At 36.9% G+C, this 18,990-nt stretch overlaps 1 protein-coding gene across 12 annotated transcripts in view; it reads right to left on the bottom strand.

Moving 5' to 3' along the window:
• The window catches only part of LOC143257033 (nuclear factor 1 C-type-like), a 66,918-nt gene that overhangs the window by 27,809 nt on the left and 20,119 nt on the right, over positions 1-18,990 (bottom strand). For 11 of the 12 annotated variants that reach the window (XM_076515112.1, XM_076515119.1, XM_076515118.1 and 8 more), the window contains 3 exons: positions 14,924-15,026; positions 7,035-7,190; positions 1,309-1,500 (listed from right to left, as the gene is read on the bottom strand). In XM_076515112.1, the coding sequence (XP_076371227.1) occupies positions 1,309-1,500; positions 7,035-7,190; positions 14,924-14,995 (420 nt within the window). In that variant the 5' untranslated portion in view covers positions 14,996-15,026. The remainder of the gene's footprint in view (positions 1-1,308; positions 1,501-7,034; positions 7,191-14,923; positions 15,027-18,990) is intronic. The other variant, XM_076515120.1, reaches the window with a different exon arrangement.

Raw genomic sequence — 18,990 nt, 5'->3', positions numbered from 1 at the left:
CTTGCCCGTCTAAGCTAGTACATATATATAATTTTAAACACCTACATCTTTTCTATGATAAGATGCAATGTTTTTCAGTTGATATACAATTTTTAGTTCCTCATAATAACATCAACTTAAGAAACTGTCAGAAATTGTTTTTCTTTCGAATTGTTAAAACATTTGAATTTCATTTTCAGTACTGATCCCTTATTTTACTTCTGACATTCTGCATACTTATTTCATCTATATAAATGTTTAAAAGAATATGATCTTCTCTTAACACTCTTTGTCACAGCAGCTATGTTCATTGTATGTTACCTTGTTTTAAGTCCATTACATTTATCTCATTTATTTACTTATCTGCTTATCCTATAAAAAACAAAAACAAACAAACAAAATGGAATCCTCAATAGCTGTGGTACTTAGATTTTTTTTAGGCAATATTAGAGTAAATTAATCTATATTCTTGTGCATAGCAATATCAATCTTGGGACACATATACCCGATTCAATTTCATTATTCATCAGGAACTCTACCAGCGTTCCCTCAAATTGAAATTATTTTTTGGCAGGATTAAAGTACATTAACCTATGAGACCACGGGCATAGTCCAATATATCAATCGAAAGGGTTTGCTCTCGAGTCCATAATTGTAATTGAATCTCAAATTGATCAGGAGATAAAGAAGCTACGAGCTAATAGTTTATACTTGAAAAACAAACAAGCAAATATCAGAACCGTTCTAAGAGCCACTATGTCATGGCTAAAAAAAAAAGAAAAATCTACCCTCATTATTGATCAATATTCAGTGGTAAAAAAGTAGCCCAAGAATTGGCGGTGGGTGGTGATGACTAGCTGCCTTCTCTATAGTCTTACACTGCTAAACTGGAGACAGCTAGCGCAGATAGTCCTTGCATAACTTTACGTGAAAAATTCAAAACAAACATTCGGGAATGGCATTATAATGTGATGGTAAATTCCACTGTTCATTGATAAACGAGTAGGCCTAAAGTTGGCAGTGGGTGGTGATTACTAGCTGCCTCCCCTCTATAGTTTTTCACTGCTAAATTAAGGGCAGTTAGCATGTATTATTTTCATATAGCTCTGCATAAAATTCAAAAACAGATAAACAAGTGTGATTCAGTCATGGTTTCCTTTTACCTTGCTTAAAACTTTCATATAAACACTGTTTATTTACTCACGTTTGTTTACTTTGACCACTCGGAGGTTTAAAAAGCCTCAATCATTCCCTTAAGTTATGATCTGAATTTTATTCAACATTTGTTACGTTACTCAAAGGCTTGCTATAAGTATTCGGTTTGCTTACTTTGTCTGCTTGTCTTAAACAGTCTATCCTTCTCATTTTTCCTTTCTGATCTGGGTTGCTTAACACACAAGTTGCATGTTTCTTCCCTGTAATACCTAAAACAAAGTCTTCCCTGCATTCCTGAGCTATATCCTTTCTCAGCTTTCCCAACAAACGAGATGCCCATCTTTGTTTCACTTCCAAACTTTCACACTGAAATGAAGTACAAAAGCTAGAACACTATAAAAAATTGAGTTTATTATTTCTGATTTTCAAAGAATATAAAAAAGTCAAGAACTCATTAAATTGGAACCTTTTTTTACCAATATTAATTTCTGATTAAAGCAAGCTAATTACATGGAACATTTGTATTTGCTTGTTAAGCACAAAGTTAACAGGTTATCTGTGCTGTGCCCACCTTGGGTATCTAAGCCCAGTTTTTAGTGTAGAAGTTCACAGACTTACAACTAAGCCACTTTGAGAGAGGGTACATGTAGAATATATATAAAAATAAAGCATTACTAATATAACTAATTGTACATTTTACTTATTTATAAAGACTTTAATGAATTATTTCATTAGCAAATTTGGTATCCTTAATACTCACAACATTTTCGGTCACAATCCCAACAATACCTCACGAGATTCGAACAGCTTAAGATATTCAGGACAGTCCTAAACTCATACCAAATTAAAACTACAAAACAATATTTATATTACAAATACCGAAAAAAATTAATCATACAAACATATTACATATACACACAGACACACACATATTAAGTTTGTTTTTTTTGCATTTTAGCATTTCTGATGGCTCAGAATAGACAGTATAGTCAACACATTTTTATTAAACTATATAATGAGTGTCATAGGATGGTACTGCTAAGATACAAATGATAACCAAAATTTCACTTTTTGTACTTTCAGTTGAATTGTTAATAAAACTAACATTCAAATACATTTGTTAAAATAAAGTTACCTAATATACAGAATTTATGACATCTGAAATGACAAATATGGCTCGTGATTGCTGTCTGTCGCAGCAGTATCATTTCCACCCATAAAAGTTGTATTGTTTCATATTTCATGCACAAATTTTGTCACACCCACTACATTTGATGCCCTATGCAACTGCCTAAATTTTCTAGTGTTTCCACTAGTCCTGCTTATAACCTCCAAAATCAGGTTTCGATTCCCACAGTTGGCAGAGAATAGATATCTCATTGTGTGCTTAACAATGAAATATTCTCAGCCTTGAAGGAAAATAATTTGTCAATTTCTTTAACTGAAACATAATTTTGTAAGCAGAAAAACATCACTGTCAAAAGCATCTCTGTTCTAATCTGTAAGTAATGAAATAATTTTTTTTCCCAGGGTATCTGTCAAGATCACATGTTAGAGCTTAGTATGCAGGTAACAGCATCTCACTTTGGTTTAAAATTACCTCAAGTTTCTGAATTTAGAATATGTGAAGTCTTTGGTGTCAAACCCTGTTAACTTCAGTGGAAGTGTCCACTTTAAGGAATAAAAATATATTGATGAAATGTTTCCACAAGTACTTACCTTTCAGTCTGTGTTGTACATATACAAGGGTGAGGTAGGTAGGTAGGTAAAAATATAATTTTCATACCAATGCTGTAGACTCACACGAATTTATACAAAAAAAATGTAGAAAGAGGTTACTTCACATAAGATAGCATTGTTTTAACATAGCAGATTTTCATCAAAATTTACTAATCTGTTTTGCTGTTAAGCACCAATATGTTTGTTTGTTTGTTTTGAATTTTGCACAAAGCTACACAAGAGCTATATGATCCAGCCATCCCTAATTTAGCAGTGTTAGACTCGAGGGAAGGCAGCTAGTCATCACCACCCACCGCCAACTCTTGAGCTACTCTTTTACCAACAAATAGAGGGATTGACCGTCACATTATAACGCTCCCATGTCTGAAAGTGCCAGCATGTCTGGTGCGACGGGGGTTCGAACCTGCAACCCTCAGATTACGAGTCGAACACCTTAACCCGCCTGGCCATGCCAAGCCCCCAATATGTACAATGGCTATATCTGCACTTTGCCCATTGCGTGTATCTTAACCCAATTTTTAACTTTATAAGCCCTTAGATGAGCAACCACGGAGGGGAGGTAATTAAATCTTATTGCCAATAAAATTATACTTGCATTACTTATTTTAAAAGCATTAGGTTTACATTCAAAAATAGTAGCTCTAGATTAAATTTTATGTAACTGTACATATGTTAATAGCTTCTAACTGAACCAAATCAATAGTTTCCTATAGTTGCTAATATAAAGCTATACTGTATACTTTATTATAATTTAAATACTTTGGTCTGTAACTTTTGCCTGGGGATAAACGTCATCATCATACAATACCTGCATACCCGCCGTACATCCATCTCCTTTCCCATGCCTCAGTGATAATCTTAACAGGTGTGCGCACATTATGGATAGCCCATTGTACAGTTTTGCGCTTAAACAGATTTTTTTACGAGGATGGTCTAAATCAGTGGTTCTCAAAGTATGATCTGCGAATCACTGGTAGTCCACACGTCAATCTAAAATGTAAGTCACATCAAAAGCAGTGCCATTCTTTCCTTCAACTCCAATGTTGTTTTTGTTTTTTTTATGGTGGCAAACGAAAGTAGGTTGGGTAGGACCAGCAGGTATTCCACCAGGTCCTTTGCCCCATCGAAGTGGTCAGCGACCGAAAAGAATTTTAGGATCATTAGTTTAAATGACAAGTGGGTTACTTTGGATTGCAGTTTGTATATTTGTAGTCGAAAAAAAAAACAACTCGTGGAGCTATAAATATAACTAGAACTTTACGATTACATTTTTCCTTGAAAATTGCCCCCTCTGTGACGAATCTGCGTGTTTACAGTTCTAAAAATGAGATTTGATACCCGTGATTGACTAAGTATAGATCGTCCGTCATGTGGCTTTGCGTTTAACAACAAAACAACTCTTAAAAAACCATATAAAAATATTTTTCCTTCCTACATCTATAAGCAGTTTTATAAACTATGTTCTTTGCTTGAATTGCTCTCTTTTAACAGGTTAATCTCACATAGAATCAGCACGAAAGTAGGTTAATACCGACTGCTGATGTTGATCTCGTCTAGAGAAGAGAACTACATTACTCCTCTTGGTCAATGCTTTCATCCTGTACTATAAATACAATCTCAATTCTACAATCAGTATGATGGTCATAGTTAGAGACAAATGCTGTATGAAATGTTAGTTAATAGTTCGTACCAGAGAAAAATAACGCACCTTCTCAAACGAGAAGCCAGACCATCGCTCCTTAAGCCTCATCTAGTAACTAGTACACATTTTATAGCAGGGTAGACTGGAGTAAGTAAACAGCCTTCTTCGAAGACAACAGGTGGTCGCGACGAGTAAGGTCCGAACCTGCTAACTTTCCACTGCAAATCCGAGTTATAACCGCTCAGTCATTTCACTCCTTAAGTGTTTTCGTGTGTTTTTCTTGTAACAAAGCCACACAAAACTATTTGCTGTGTCCACCAAGGGGGATCGAACCCCTTATTTTAGCACTGTAAAATCGTGGATTTACCCCTGTCCCAGCAGGGGATCTCCTGAAGTGTACTTCACATGAAAACATTGCTAGACAAATGATTTCTGTTTAGAAGCAGGTACCCTACCATTATAGAGGATCAAAAGGCTATGTAAATCTTTAGTGTTCTAAAACGTTTCTCAAAAACTTAGTGTGTGTGTGTGTTTTACGGTCTAGCTTTCATATACGTACTATGCGTTATTGTTAGTGTAAAAACTTTTAGAGTTTGTCTATAGTTATGTAATAAACTAAATAAAGCATCCATGTGCTTCCATTTCCGACTTTCGAGTCGCTTTTTGTACAATTTTCAGTCTTTCCTCATGAAATGATTTTATGTTCCATTTTAATATACATTTTGTTACTTCAAATATAATGGTTCAATGTTTGTTGTTTTTATCTACTAAAAGATGATGCAATGCCACAAAACCAAGTAGAAAGTCCGGTTTAACTGTAATTCGGTAGATTATTCTAACCTTACTTTTAATTTTTTCTCTCTTTTTCTTGACTTCAATATAATCATAATTCAGGAGACATGTTCTCTAACATTGTTGAATGAACAGTAAGTAATCACCATCCATACATGACCAACCAGATTCACGACCGTATGGTCTAACACAAAGTAGCCAAAACAATTTCTCTCCACAAATTAGTACCTCTAGGTCTTAATGAATAAATACATAAGACCTTCTTTATCGAGACTTAATGAAAATCAAGTGATAACTTGATGCAAACATAATAACTGGTGTGGAATTTATAAAAGAAGACGAGTTCCTTATTATTGGGAATTCTAGTTGTAAGATAGACAAAGAATCTGCCAGTACCCATTCATATTTAGATTTTTTTCTGTTACGAGCCTGTTTCCTTTTTCTATCAAGTAAACTTTTAAAATAGAAAAGAGTTTTCACTTCTGTCTCCTTTACAACCTACGACTCAAACCATTTTCAGTTAATAGACGGGAAAACACACACATAGAACATACTTGAAGACCCACAAATACGTAATACATTTGTTTAACTACCCTACAATAATGTTTATACTTGTACTCTATCAAATAAACATTTATCTTTTAACTCAAAAGTTTTGTAAATTCATTCTCGTACTTTTTCCTAAAAATCCACATTGTTATAACAGTAGAAAAAGTGCTAATTCATGAATTCTATTATTCTTAAAATCTGTTTTGTTACTGTTCCTTTCATCTACCTCTAACTCTTTCCTCCAACCATCTTTGTACAACAGAACAGGTATATCCTTACCTTAGCTTATTATATTCATAGCTCCAATTCTTTCTTTTTTATATTTATGTTCTTGTAACAGCAAGAATTAGGTCTTCTTGAACCAAGGGTGTGAGGACTCGTGGTGCTGAGGGTGCAATAGCACCCCTGGTCTGATGTAAATGGGTTGCGCAAGCTTGGTTCCCATCATATGAAAGAGTTACGAAAGTTTTCAGCCCACACACCACTATAATAACTGCTCCAGTATCAATATCGTTTTCTGGAACGTCTTTTTCTTTACCTCTGCGTTTGCGACAATACAAAACTTCTCTTAAATTCTAAAGATAGGTCTGGTATGGCCAGGTGGGGGGTGCACGACTCGCAATCTGAGGGTCTCAGGATCAAATCCCAGTCACACTAAACAAGCTCGCCCTTTCAGCCACGGGGGCGTTATAAAGTTACGATCAATCCTACTATTCGTTAGTAAAAGAGTAGCCCCAGAGTTGTCAGTGGGTGGTGATGACTAGCTGCCTTCCCTCTAGTCTTAGACTCTTAAAATAGGGACAGCTAGCGCAGATAGCTCTCGTGTAGCTTTGTGTGAAATTCGAAAACAAACAAACGGTCTAGAACGTACTGGTTTCTTATGTGTTCGGTGGAGATGACTAGCCGCCTTCACTGTAGTCTTGTCCCCTGCTGGTACAACGGGTAGTCTATGGATTTACAATGCTAAAATCAGGGGTTCAATTCCCCTCGGTGGACTCAGCATATAGCCCAATGTGGTTTTGCTATAAGAACACACACGCACATCCTCTAGTCTTACACTGCTAAATTAGGGGCGGCTAGTGCAGATAGCCCTAGAGTAGCTTTGTACGAAATTAAAATCTAAATATAACTATTCACATTTCGTTTTGCAAAATAAATTAATATTTATAATTCCTACCTGTAGCTCTTCCTTGCATCTTCTTTCTTCCTCTATGTTCATTCGTTTCTCATGTTTTTTGTAATATTTTCGTTTAGCTGCCTGCAAGTTAAACCACGTGTATGAGAAAGCTTTGACGTGAGGCAGTAAAGCCTCAATAAATGGATGGAATTCATCCTAGGAAGAAAAATAGAGACCTATCAATTAAGAAGAGTTCGAGTTTATTCGTAGTGCTAGAAAACAGAAAACGTAATATAAAATAAAATATACGACTTGGTAAATAGCAAGAATTAGTCCTACACTATGATGCTTTAAGTTATGTAAAGGTCAAGAATTCATTCTGTAACATAGTGAATTGTAACAAACATAATTAATTCAAGTAGCAAAGAACAATAAAGAATAACAGGATATAAGATAACTTATTGCACAAAGAAACAAAACAGCAAAATGAACCGACTTCACTGCACTAATTAACAAGTAATACAAGATTACTTGTGAAAAGGTGAAGATAATTTATTGCACTTAACAATAAACAATACGGGCAAAACTAACAGAATTTATTGCACTAATAACATTCAAAAGTAATTTGACAAGTACAAACGGGCAGTTGGTGGGTTTCATATCAAGTTAAACAAGATTTCCACAAAATCTGGATTAATCTTTCACGTTCTAGCACAAAGTTTCGGTAAATATAAAAGGCAATGTGTAGGCCCTCATAAAAAGAACATGTTATATTAAACAGTAAAATATAAAATGTGGCATTATATTATTATAAGTAGAGAATTTGAGTCTATCCATATTATAATTTTCCTAAATGCAAGCGATTGTCTAACATAGAGTATTTATCTGAAGTGTGACCCTACACACTCAAGTTATTCTAAAACCATTAGAATATGCTTTTATTATATTTCAGTAATATTACATTATTTTATAAGTAGGCTTTTGTAGTAAATTCCAATGTATTAGACGTCCTCCATTAGTAACTGTACTATACAATTACTATAGGAAACAATTCTAAAGTGGTCATGCCATTTCTAAGGGTGCCTGGGGGCATGACCCCCCTAGAATATTTAATGCTATGACATTGAATCTTCAGTCATTTAAACTAAAAATACTGCATACACACAACGTAATGTATTGAATTGAAATAAAGCAAGTTCTAATGCATATATTGTAACAATATATATCCCATGAAAAAAATGGTCAGGCCATGGCCTGACTGATCTTCACCGCTTCATACAGCCTTTCATATACACACGGTAAAGAGGGTTGAACACATTATCTTAAAATGATTTTGGAGCCTCAGTACGCCGTTTCTTCACATGTCATCACGTCCAGCATGCTCTATATTTCGCACTGATGAAATATCCAAAGATGATAATGAAACCCTTCAAAAAAAGGGCTCGCAACACAGTTTACCACTTTTGGGGCAATTTTTCACTCATTCGCTGATAAAATATGGAAGGAGACTAGTTAGTTATAGAGATGTGGGAGGAAAAGCAAAGGTGGGGGCAAGGTTTAATTTGATTGTACAAAACATGGGGGATGTTCACCACAAACCGAGCCCTGTGAGCCCCTGGATTGTGGATTGCATTTTGTGTATTCTCTTGCTTTTCTTGTGAATAATTTTCCTTATTTTGATGCACTTTTACTAGGGCAGTTATAAAGGTACACATACGTTTCGCCGAGTGTCACCATGCGGGATTATATTTCCTCGTCTGGTGCTGTTCATTCAGGGCTATGCAGTTCATTTATCTTTCCTGAATGTATCATGGAAACAAGCCATGTTCTCGTGATGTGTGTGTCGCTTTGTCAGACGAAGCTCATTCTGAGTTATTATGAGTACCCGGACATGTGACGGTTTTACTACTAACTTACAGAAATAAAATCTGAAATTACAGATGCAACTATGAAGTCATTTGGAGGTTACAGCTGCCCTTAGTTACTAACGGTGGTCGAGTACAGACCGACGTAGATAAGCTGTTAACCTCGATATTGGTGACGTAATCCCTTATCCTTCCCAAACTGGTAGACACGTTGTATTGCAAACGACTTAAATTCTTAAACTCAAACGAGCTTTACTGTACGACAAAACTTAAAACGGTATTCTTTTGTAGATGGTGGCATGAAAATAAACTGTAAATAATCGCCAGTGTAATCTCGGTATATTATTATCCAAGCGTTACAAGACAACACTTTTCTGTCGTGGAATGCCTAAACATCCGTCAAATCGACTCTTGCAATCTCATAACACTCCATAGTTAAGTTTGTTTATTCGTTTTGCTCCATCAAACTTCGTCTATCTAAAAATTTCATCATTATTGTTTCCTTGATTTCTAAATGACTGCATTATTACGACTACCAATATATCGGATGGATTTAAGTTCGCGTGAGTGGCAGTTGTCCTTGCTGAACTTAATGAAATCACCTATTGAAATAGTGGTTACAACATAAAATAGTATTAACGACAACTTTTAGCACGAAAGTTAACAATAGCAGTACTGGGCAACATTCATCCCACTAATTCTTTCAATCTATGCGCGAAATGAAGTTTTCCATGTTCACACCATTATCAAGGTAAAGTGCGGATAGGTGTTGCTAGTTTTGTTTAGAGTGGGGGGGGGGTATTTTTAGACCATCGATCTTATTGAATATTAGGCCGCTTTGAAATGCTACTACTTGGTTATGAGCAGGTAGTTGAGGCACTCGACTCGTAATCTGAGGATCTCGAATTCGAATCCCTATAACTCCAAACATGCTCGCCCTTTCAGCCGTGAGAGCGTCATAATTATGTCGGTCACTCCCATTATTCGTTGGTAAAAGGAGTAGCCCAAGAGTTGGCGGTGGGTGGTGATGACTAGTTGCCTTCCCTCTAGTCTTACACTGCAAAATAAGGGACGGCTATCGCAGATAACCCTCGTGTAACTTTGCGCGAAATTCAAAACAAACCAAACCAAACCATTTGGTTATATGGTCTTTAGATTTATCGACTTCCAGTATCATTAAGACCGTCACCGTAATCAGACTCCTCACATTTACATTATAAAAAAAAAATTCTACTTACATATATCTTTACTTCTTTTAGTTTCACTTTCTTTCGTATCGTTTAACTTCGGTTGTCAATAAATTTATTTCTGTACGTATTTACATTTAGCGAAGGGGGCCAGGGGTAACTTCACCCCCTGAAATACTGTTCCTAAGCTAACTAATGCTCTTCATTAATTTGATGTTAGATTCAAGCGTCACTCCATTATATGTCCCCCACCCCACGAGTTTAGAAAAGCTGAAACCGGGACTGCGAGCATAAATGCAAGGTTTCTTTAGGTGTGGCACAGCATTGTGTTTGCGGACTTACAACGTTAGTTTCCATAACACACATAGTCCATTGTGTAGCTTTGTACTTAACTTCAAACAAACAATCCTCCAGGCGTGACTATCTACGATTTCAGAAAAACGAAATGACGTGTGGAATTTCCTAGTTTTGTTTTAGCACAACATATTTAATTAGGCTTCGTTTTCACTTCCGAAGTACTGCAGTACACATACCCTGGCAACACCTGTATCAAAGCAACGTCTAATTATTAAAAGGTATGTATAGTTAGAACATCATACTGCACACGTCAAACGGAAAATTCTGTTAAGATATATACCGCAATAACACTTATCTTTTAAAAAACATAACATGCTAACACTGATATATAATGACATTTACAAACGATGTCTATAAATGTATACATGTCACAACAACTTTTGTCGTTTCCATACGTACAGAGTTTTGTTACACAACAAACTTGGAAGAGAAAGTTGTAACAAAAACTTTGTAAAATAGATAAATTTCTGACAAGTCACGCTTTCAAGTTTATTAATATCCGTTCTGTGAATATTTACGACAAAATGTTGGTTTTTTTTTTTTTTTTTTATACACTCTTTCAAACTATTTAGTATCAAACACTCAATACGAATGGGAAAAAAATTACACCTAACTGCTACTCTAAAAATAAATATGCTAGTAATTACGCGAGTATTCCACTGTTCAGTTACAACGAAATTTACAGATGCCACCCTCAATAGAAAAATAGTAGTCTTACCCTCATTTTTTGTGCTGAAGGAATTTGTTAAAGTTTTCGTTACATATTAAAAAACGACAATTTTTTAGAGGAATTCGTTAATTTAAATTAATTAATCAATTGCATGGTTGTTTTCAGATATTTACGCAAAGCTACAAAAGGGTATGTGTGTATGTTTTCCTTATAGCAAAGCCACATCAGGCTATCTGCTGAGTCCATCCAGAGGGAATCAAACCCCTGATTTTAGTGTTGTAAATCCATAGACTTACCGCTGTATCAGCGGGAAATGCTACAAAAAGGATATCTGTGCTAGCCGTCTATGATCTTGAACTAACGGTTTATAGTTAGGGATGGCAGCTAGTCAACAGCACCCACCGCCAACTTTTGGGTTACACTAATCAAACAGTAGGTTTTGGTTTTAACTCTTATACTTCACCTACAGTACCATTTTCTTTCTAACTGTGAACACAGTAGATAGTCCGATGTGGTTTTGCTATAACTAAACACACACATACACTCAAATGTTGAAAATTGGACAGGTGCAAAGACAACTATGGCCAAAGGAAAGAAAGTCAACCAAATAACATAATGACAGATACATGTACGAAATTAACTACTTACAACCAAAACAACCGTAATTATAACTGACGAAGTTGTAAGGAGCAAACTTCACGATCCCGATTTACTTGTTTTAATCCCGCATTTCAAGCATAGCATCGTAAAACTCGTTTGAATTTTCACCAAGAACGCGACAGTTAATAGCCACACTGTTGGAACGTGCACTCATCACGCATAGGTGATCTTGACATTTCAACCAGCAGCTGAAAATTCGGAAGTCAGGTGCTAAAGGGAATGCCGAGAACTCCATAATAGCTGTTCTGTGTTGATGTGCGAAAACATTTGTGTGAATGGAGATAGAATATAGAGGGATATTTTACGTTATATTACAGCTATTTTGGAGTTTTGCCACGTTGTTACAGCTCATGTCACCACATTATGGCGAGCTCTATCTGCCAACCATGCATCTTGACAATAGACCTGCAATGTAGTGAAGTTTCCATTACAAAAAGTTCCATCGTAAAACTGTCGTGTTCGAAACATCACTTCATTCTGCAGACTTTTCATACTACATCTATTGTATGAGGACGATGATTTCTCGGCGTCCAATCGTACAAGAATCTACAGACGCTGTCAAGTAACATAGATGGTATTTCTTCATAAATAACACCATATGATATCCACTATTCTCAAATCGCTTGAGGTATGTAATTATTGTGCAACAGTTCAACGTTGTATGTTAGTTTATAATGCTTCACCTATTCACAAGTGATGTTTAATTTATTTATTCCTATTAACGTCCTTGCATATGACGTCACAGAGACCACGGCTTTGACATCACGTACGTCACTTATTACCATATGTTAGAAAGCTTTGAACTACACTAACTAAGAAATTGGCCAAGATGTTCAAGGGAGGGGTGCTCTCAGTCAGACCCCTCTACATTCATACATCACAAGTCATCGTTGACTGTACGCAGTATCTAAATGGTGATCTTACAACATATACCGGGCAAACCAAAAATTATAAAATGAGTGGGACTTTCCGCATAATAATTATGATAGTAACCCAATGTTGTGAAATGTCAAGTAGTGAAATAATTTGTGCTTCCTAAAAATACATTAAGAGATTGAAGCACAAATTAATTAAAAAACACACCCAAACTAATTAAAAGTCAATTTAAAAATATACGGTTTGTTTTGAATTTCGCGCAAAGCTACACGAAAACTATTTGCGCTAGCCATCCCTAATTTAGCAACGAAAGGCTAGAGAGAAGACAGCTAGTAATCAAAACGCATCGCCAACTCTTGGGCTACTCTTTTCAGCGAATAGTGGGATTGACTGTCACTATATAACACCTACACAGCTGAACGAGCGAGCATGTTTGGTAGGACAGCGATTCAAACCTGCTTCCTTCAGACCGTGAGCCGAACTCCCTAACCACCTGGCCATATCGGGCCATAATATACCATTAACTACCCAATATGTGCATTATTCTTAAAACTAATGGGTGAGAGCAGCGACATCTACGAGAATTATTCCTTCGAACCGATTTCGTCACACCTTACGTCATATTGTGTTCCGTTGAAGAACGTCTTCAATGATAGATTCGCTTGAAAATAATCGTTTTTGCACATGTCACCATTTCTATACATTTCAGTTGATCTATAACTTATTGTTGTTGTTGAAAATATTCTGATTCTGCAGAGAGTTTCGTTTCTTAAATTCTATTCCATGAACATCTTGGTATGCATGAGCGGCGATGGCAGAGTTTACACTTCCAAACGGCAATAGAGATTTTCAGGTTTTTATATTACTGTAAATGTCGCTGCTCTCACTAAGTATACCCTTGAAAATGGTGTACATCGAATCTGGTCGGGTAAATAAGTGTTAATTCTGTTAACTGTTTTTGAATAAGAAAAAGTGGCCTAATAGACTGATCTGTGCACTCGAACGTGTTATGGAATGTACTGAAAGACGCGTTTCATCCCATAAATGTCCCCAGATATTAAAAATGGCCCGAAAATACTTCTTTGTGATAAATAGTTGCGGATACTTCAGTACCTTATCAGCAATAGTTACCGAGTTGATATTTCATTCACGGTACAGATAAAAACAATCAAATATTCATTGACGGACGCTGACTGAACGACTAACCATGTACATTTAAAAATATAGATGAATTATCACTTGCCCACATAAAAATGAGCACTAGGCTTGTTTGTTTTTTAAAGTTTCAGATATCCTTATCATGCTTGTTGCGCTGTTCTTTGTTGGCCCCCCAGTGGCTCAGCGGTATGTCTGCGGACTTACAACGCTAAAAACCGGGTTTCGATACCCGTGGTGGGCAGAGCACAGATAGCCCATTGTGTAGCTTTGTGCTTAATTTAAAACAACAAAACAACAACAGTTCTTTGTTGTCCACTTAACTGCACATTTTCTTTAGTTGGTATTGAACACAAAACTACACAATGGGATATCTGTACCCTTCTCACCACGGGTATCAAAACGCGGTTTCTAGCGGTGTGGGTCCGCAGACATTACGCTGTGCCACTGCAGAGGGAGGCTTAGCTGTAGAACAACTTAATTTTACTGTAAGATTTCTTTTTAAGGGGCTTGGCTTATTTTAGAAATACGTTGTTCTATTGGACCTTCACTTCGAAGTCACTAAAACAGCATTACAAACCAAAAGGTTATCAACGCCGAAACATTAGCTGACATACACCTGAAATAAACACTCTTCCTTTGCGAAATATGTAAAAAATTCACAGTTGTAGATATCGTGCATGAACTTCTTATCCTGCCCTTTCTCTCATACAGACACACCCCTCCCCATCCATCCCCCCAGCAGATTCTGGTTCCAAATTTAGTTTGTGCAGAACGGATCCTAAATGCATAGAACATATATGTGTAAACTTTCTAAAACGTGGTCCGGCATGGCCAAGCGTGTTAAGGCGTGCGACTTGTAATCTGAAGGTCGCAGGTTCGCATCCCCGTCGCGTCCTTTCAGCCGTGGGGGCGTTATAACGTGACAGTCAATCCCACTATTCGTTGGTAAAAGAGTAGCCCAAGAGTTGGCGGTGGATGGTGATGACTAGCTGCTTTCCCTCTAGTCTTACACTGTTAAATTATGGACGGCTAGCACAGATAGCCCTCGAGTAGCTTTGTGCGAAATTCAAAAAACAAACAATACAAAAACGTATTTTTCTCGGTTTCTCTCTTCGATGAAAAGAAAACTCAGTAGTTAGAGTGAAATACTGTATTCATTAAAACTAAAAAACTTACCAAAGGCATGCAGTCCAGGGGTAGAAGAGTGTTGTTAGTGTTTTCGACAGCCCCACAGGCTACCATGAGCATTGCCAGTAGTCGGAAGATCGTTCAGCGCCACCTAGTGGAAAGAAATCTGATGAATGACGTACAGCGTAAAATAACAATATTATACTCTGTGTGTGTGTGTGTGTGTGTGTGTGTGTGTGTGTGTGTGTGTGTGTTTTCTTATAGCAAAGCCACATCGGGCTGTCTGCTAAGCCCACCGAGGGTAATCGAACCCCTGATTTTAGCGTTGTAAATCCGTGGACTTACCGTTGTACTAGCGGGGGGCGGAAAACGTTGTAGTATGTTGGTTGACAATACTTCCACAGCTACAACTTTTCATCTCGATCTTTTTAACAAAAGGCGAAAAATTGCCTTCAGAAATAAAGAATGAGGATGAGATGATACGAACAGAAGGTGAACATGAAGTTGTAGCAAAAGGGAAGCTCGAAACCCTTTACCATAGGAAGCTTCTCAGCACCTCCTGATGTGTGGTTGACATTGAAAAATAGTGTATTTTGCAAAGTGACTTCTTGCAGAGACACAAATGCGAAGGTTAGATTCAGGTTAGTCTATGACCAGGAAATTTATCTTGGCTACATGGCAAATACTACTCTGGATAATGAACAGCCAGTGGAAAGGAAAAAATTATCATTGTACCACCAAGAAGTGTGATACTCGTATCCGGTAATAACAGCAATAATTATCCAACTAGTGATTAGGGCATGGTGAAACCAAACACTCCAGTATATTATGAGGAATTTGGGTTGGAAGAGCACTACTGGATATGAACAATAAATATGTAATTTATGACTTTGCCAACAAAAGACTTAAATTGGCTTGTGATAAAATGAAAGGTGGCTATACTGTTAAGTGCTAATAAAAATAGATTCCATCGAGGTGGCATGGTATAGCTAGACAGTTTTGTCACAAGTGAGAACAAACTGTGAAATTAAGTAAATGTTTCAAAGAGAAGCTATCCTAGTTAAAGTCCATCCATTATGATTGTCAGTGATAAAAAGGCCAACGAGAGAAAACATGTTAGCACAGCCTCACACTGCAGAGGAGCCCGAAGTTCCTGTTGAGACTATTTCCAGAGATAACAATCAAGGATGCAGTCACCAGTGGATTTATTTAGTAACCTACCAATGCAGAACTCCCTCAGCGACAGGGCCAGTGTCAACAAAGTACAAAACACCATCTCAACTATACACCATAAGTATCAGGAGATAAAACCAACAAAACGACTTGGTGAATGGAAAAGTTAAGGTAGCGTTTTATTTTTATTGGGAGTCAAGAAACTTCACAATCCAGAAAGTAGACAATATTGTAAACTATAAGTTTAATGTCGTGACTTATTGATAGTTGGAAAGTGTAGAATGCCTAGAAAGTTTGAAGCACATCAAGTAAATGTTTCTAGTATAATAAAAGATGTATTACGGATACAAGATGAATGTTGAGTGCAAACAATTTTCAAGATAAAGAACCGAGTCAATTAAAAAATGTTCGTGAAAGTATTTGAGTCTATTTGTTATCGCAGGAAATGAATTATAGAGTGCAAATAAGTTTATTTGTTATACATTAGTTAATGTCATTTTTAACAAGGGTCAATAGCAATTTATGACACGACAATGTACAAGTGCTTAAGCTTATAGAGACATTTAAAAAGGGAAATAAACTAATCTCTTGGCTGGATATTGAACTGTTTTCTCCTGTTAATTTAAAAGTGCCCACCAATGAAAGAAAATGTTACAACTTTATAGTAGCACCTTACCATTACTAGTCCAAGTTTCAATGTCAGTAAGAGAAGGTCAGTTTGTTCATAACGTACAGGTATCAAAGACACAAATGGTAATCTAATTACGTTGCTTTCAAATTGGTTGGTTGGTCGATTTGATGTTTTATGGCACGAAGCAGCTTGGCTATCTGTGCCAAACATCCAGTAAAAAGTTAAAATTAAAGTAAAAATAGAAAATTTATAAAAGGAAAATAAAACAAAGTTTCACATCTAGTCTACAGCATTAAGAGAAAAACTACAGTAATACAAGTTGTAAAGGACTTTCTGTAGCATAATTGTAATTATCATAACTCGCCAGGAACACTAACACGTAAGTATTATTAAAACCACCATCAGTCACCTGAAGTTGGCCTATTCCAGTCCTTGTTTCGAGTTATTTGACTTAACAGCCATTTTCTAATTTCAAATCGAACTAGATGGACTGTGATTCGGAAAAGGGAATCTCGTTAAAAAAAAAAGTATAATGTATAAATAAAAAAACTTAAATGGCATTAAAAAGATTGATGGCCTTTAAAAAACTAAAAACATTTCCAAGGTGGGCAGTGTCACCATTACCAATAACACTGTCTAGCGTGACAGACAAACTTTGGGACAAAATATGGTGAAAAAGGTGCCGTCGTTGAGAGTCATAACAACGACAAGAAAGTAAAGTGTGGCTTACTGTGACCTGAGTATCACACAGACTACACAATGGTGCATCTATTCCAAATACAAGAAAACGATGAGCTAAAAAAGTGTGGCCAATGCGTAGTCTAGTTAGAACAACTTCCTCTTTCCGATCGTTACACAAGCAAGACGGCCAAAGTCCAATATAGAGTTTTATCTGGAAAAACTTTTTGTCACGTTGCTCATTCCAAGTAGACTGCCAAATGGCATGGAGCTGAGCCTTGAATACAGGACCACAGTCCATGTATGGGAACAGGCACAACAGTTACAGTGCCAGAGCAGATAGATTTTGCTGCAGCTTCAGCGAGCTCATTCCCACAAATACCAATATGGCCTGGTATCCAGAAAAACTGGATAGAAGTAGATGTTAAAGATAACTGGACCAGTCGGTTTTGAACATCGGCTATAACAGGATGTGAACCAACGTGAAGCGATTCCAGGACCAGTACAAAACTAAGCGAGTCAGTATAAACAGTGCAGTTTGAATACTGTTTAGCTTCTATGTGATCCAGGGCAAGAGAAATGACATACAGTTCAACAGTGAACACAGAAGATGTAGAGGGGCTTTGCACACAACCACTGATCTACAACAAACCATGGCTGAACCCACACACTCATCTGATTTTGAACCATCTGTATAAATTGGAGTGAAAAAATGGTTCGAAAGATGTTGAGCAAATAACAGTATTTCCAATCAGGAGTGTATTTTTCTCAGATAACTTAAAGACAGGTCACAATTGGGGACCATAAGAAGCCATGGTGGGATGGGCTGACCAGTGGATACAGCAATGTTATCCAAGGACAGACCCAATTCATCAAACTGTGCCTGGATATGAAGGCCAAAAGGAGCAATTGCAGATCGTCTATTCTGAAAAAGTATGGCCCACTGAGGAAGGAAAACACAATTCCAGGTGGAATGCTTTGGTGAGTAACGAAGTTTCGAAGCATATTGTAAAGACAGTTGCAAACAGCAGAGGTGCAAAGAAGGTTCATGAGACTCTACATATAAGCTCTGAACTAGGGAAGTGCAAAAAGCCCTAGTGCAGAGCCAAAGTTTTTGATGATGAATGGGGTCCAGCATCTTTAAAGCCAAAGTCCTGGCAGAGCCATACACAAGTGATCCATAGTAGAGTTTCAAACGAATAAGAGCACGATATATCTTTATCATAGAACATCGATCCACTCCCAGATGATGGAAGAGTGAACACAGAGTATGTTCGGTACTCTTGTACAATTGACCCGCAGCTGCTTGATGTGTGGTATAAAGGTCAGTTTATGGTCAAAGATAAGCCCAAGAACATTGTCTCAAGGACCACAGGCAGCACAAATTTGCAGATACGGAGTTTAGGATCAGGGTGAATTCCCCACTGGCAGCAAAATTACATGCAATTGGTTTTAGAAAGAGATAAATTAAAGCCATTTACCGTGGTCCACTTCAGTAAACGATTGAGGGCACTCTGTACCTGCCGCTCAATATACCTCATGTTCGACGACTAACAGGAAATGTGAAAGTCGTCGACAAAGCCCATTTGCAACAGTAAGAGGAGTTGTTCAGAGATGGCATTAATTTTCATAC

Source organism: Tachypleus tridentatus, chromosome 7 (genome assembly GCF_004210375.1).
Source record: "Tachypleus tridentatus isolate NWPU-2018 chromosome 7, ASM421037v1, whole genome shotgun sequence".
Lineage (NCBI taxonomy): Eukaryota > Metazoa > Arthropoda > Merostomata > Xiphosura > Limulidae > Tachypleus > Tachypleus tridentatus.
Note: the sequence above shows the minus strand (reverse complement) of the source record. Positions and strands in the feature narration are given on the sequence as shown.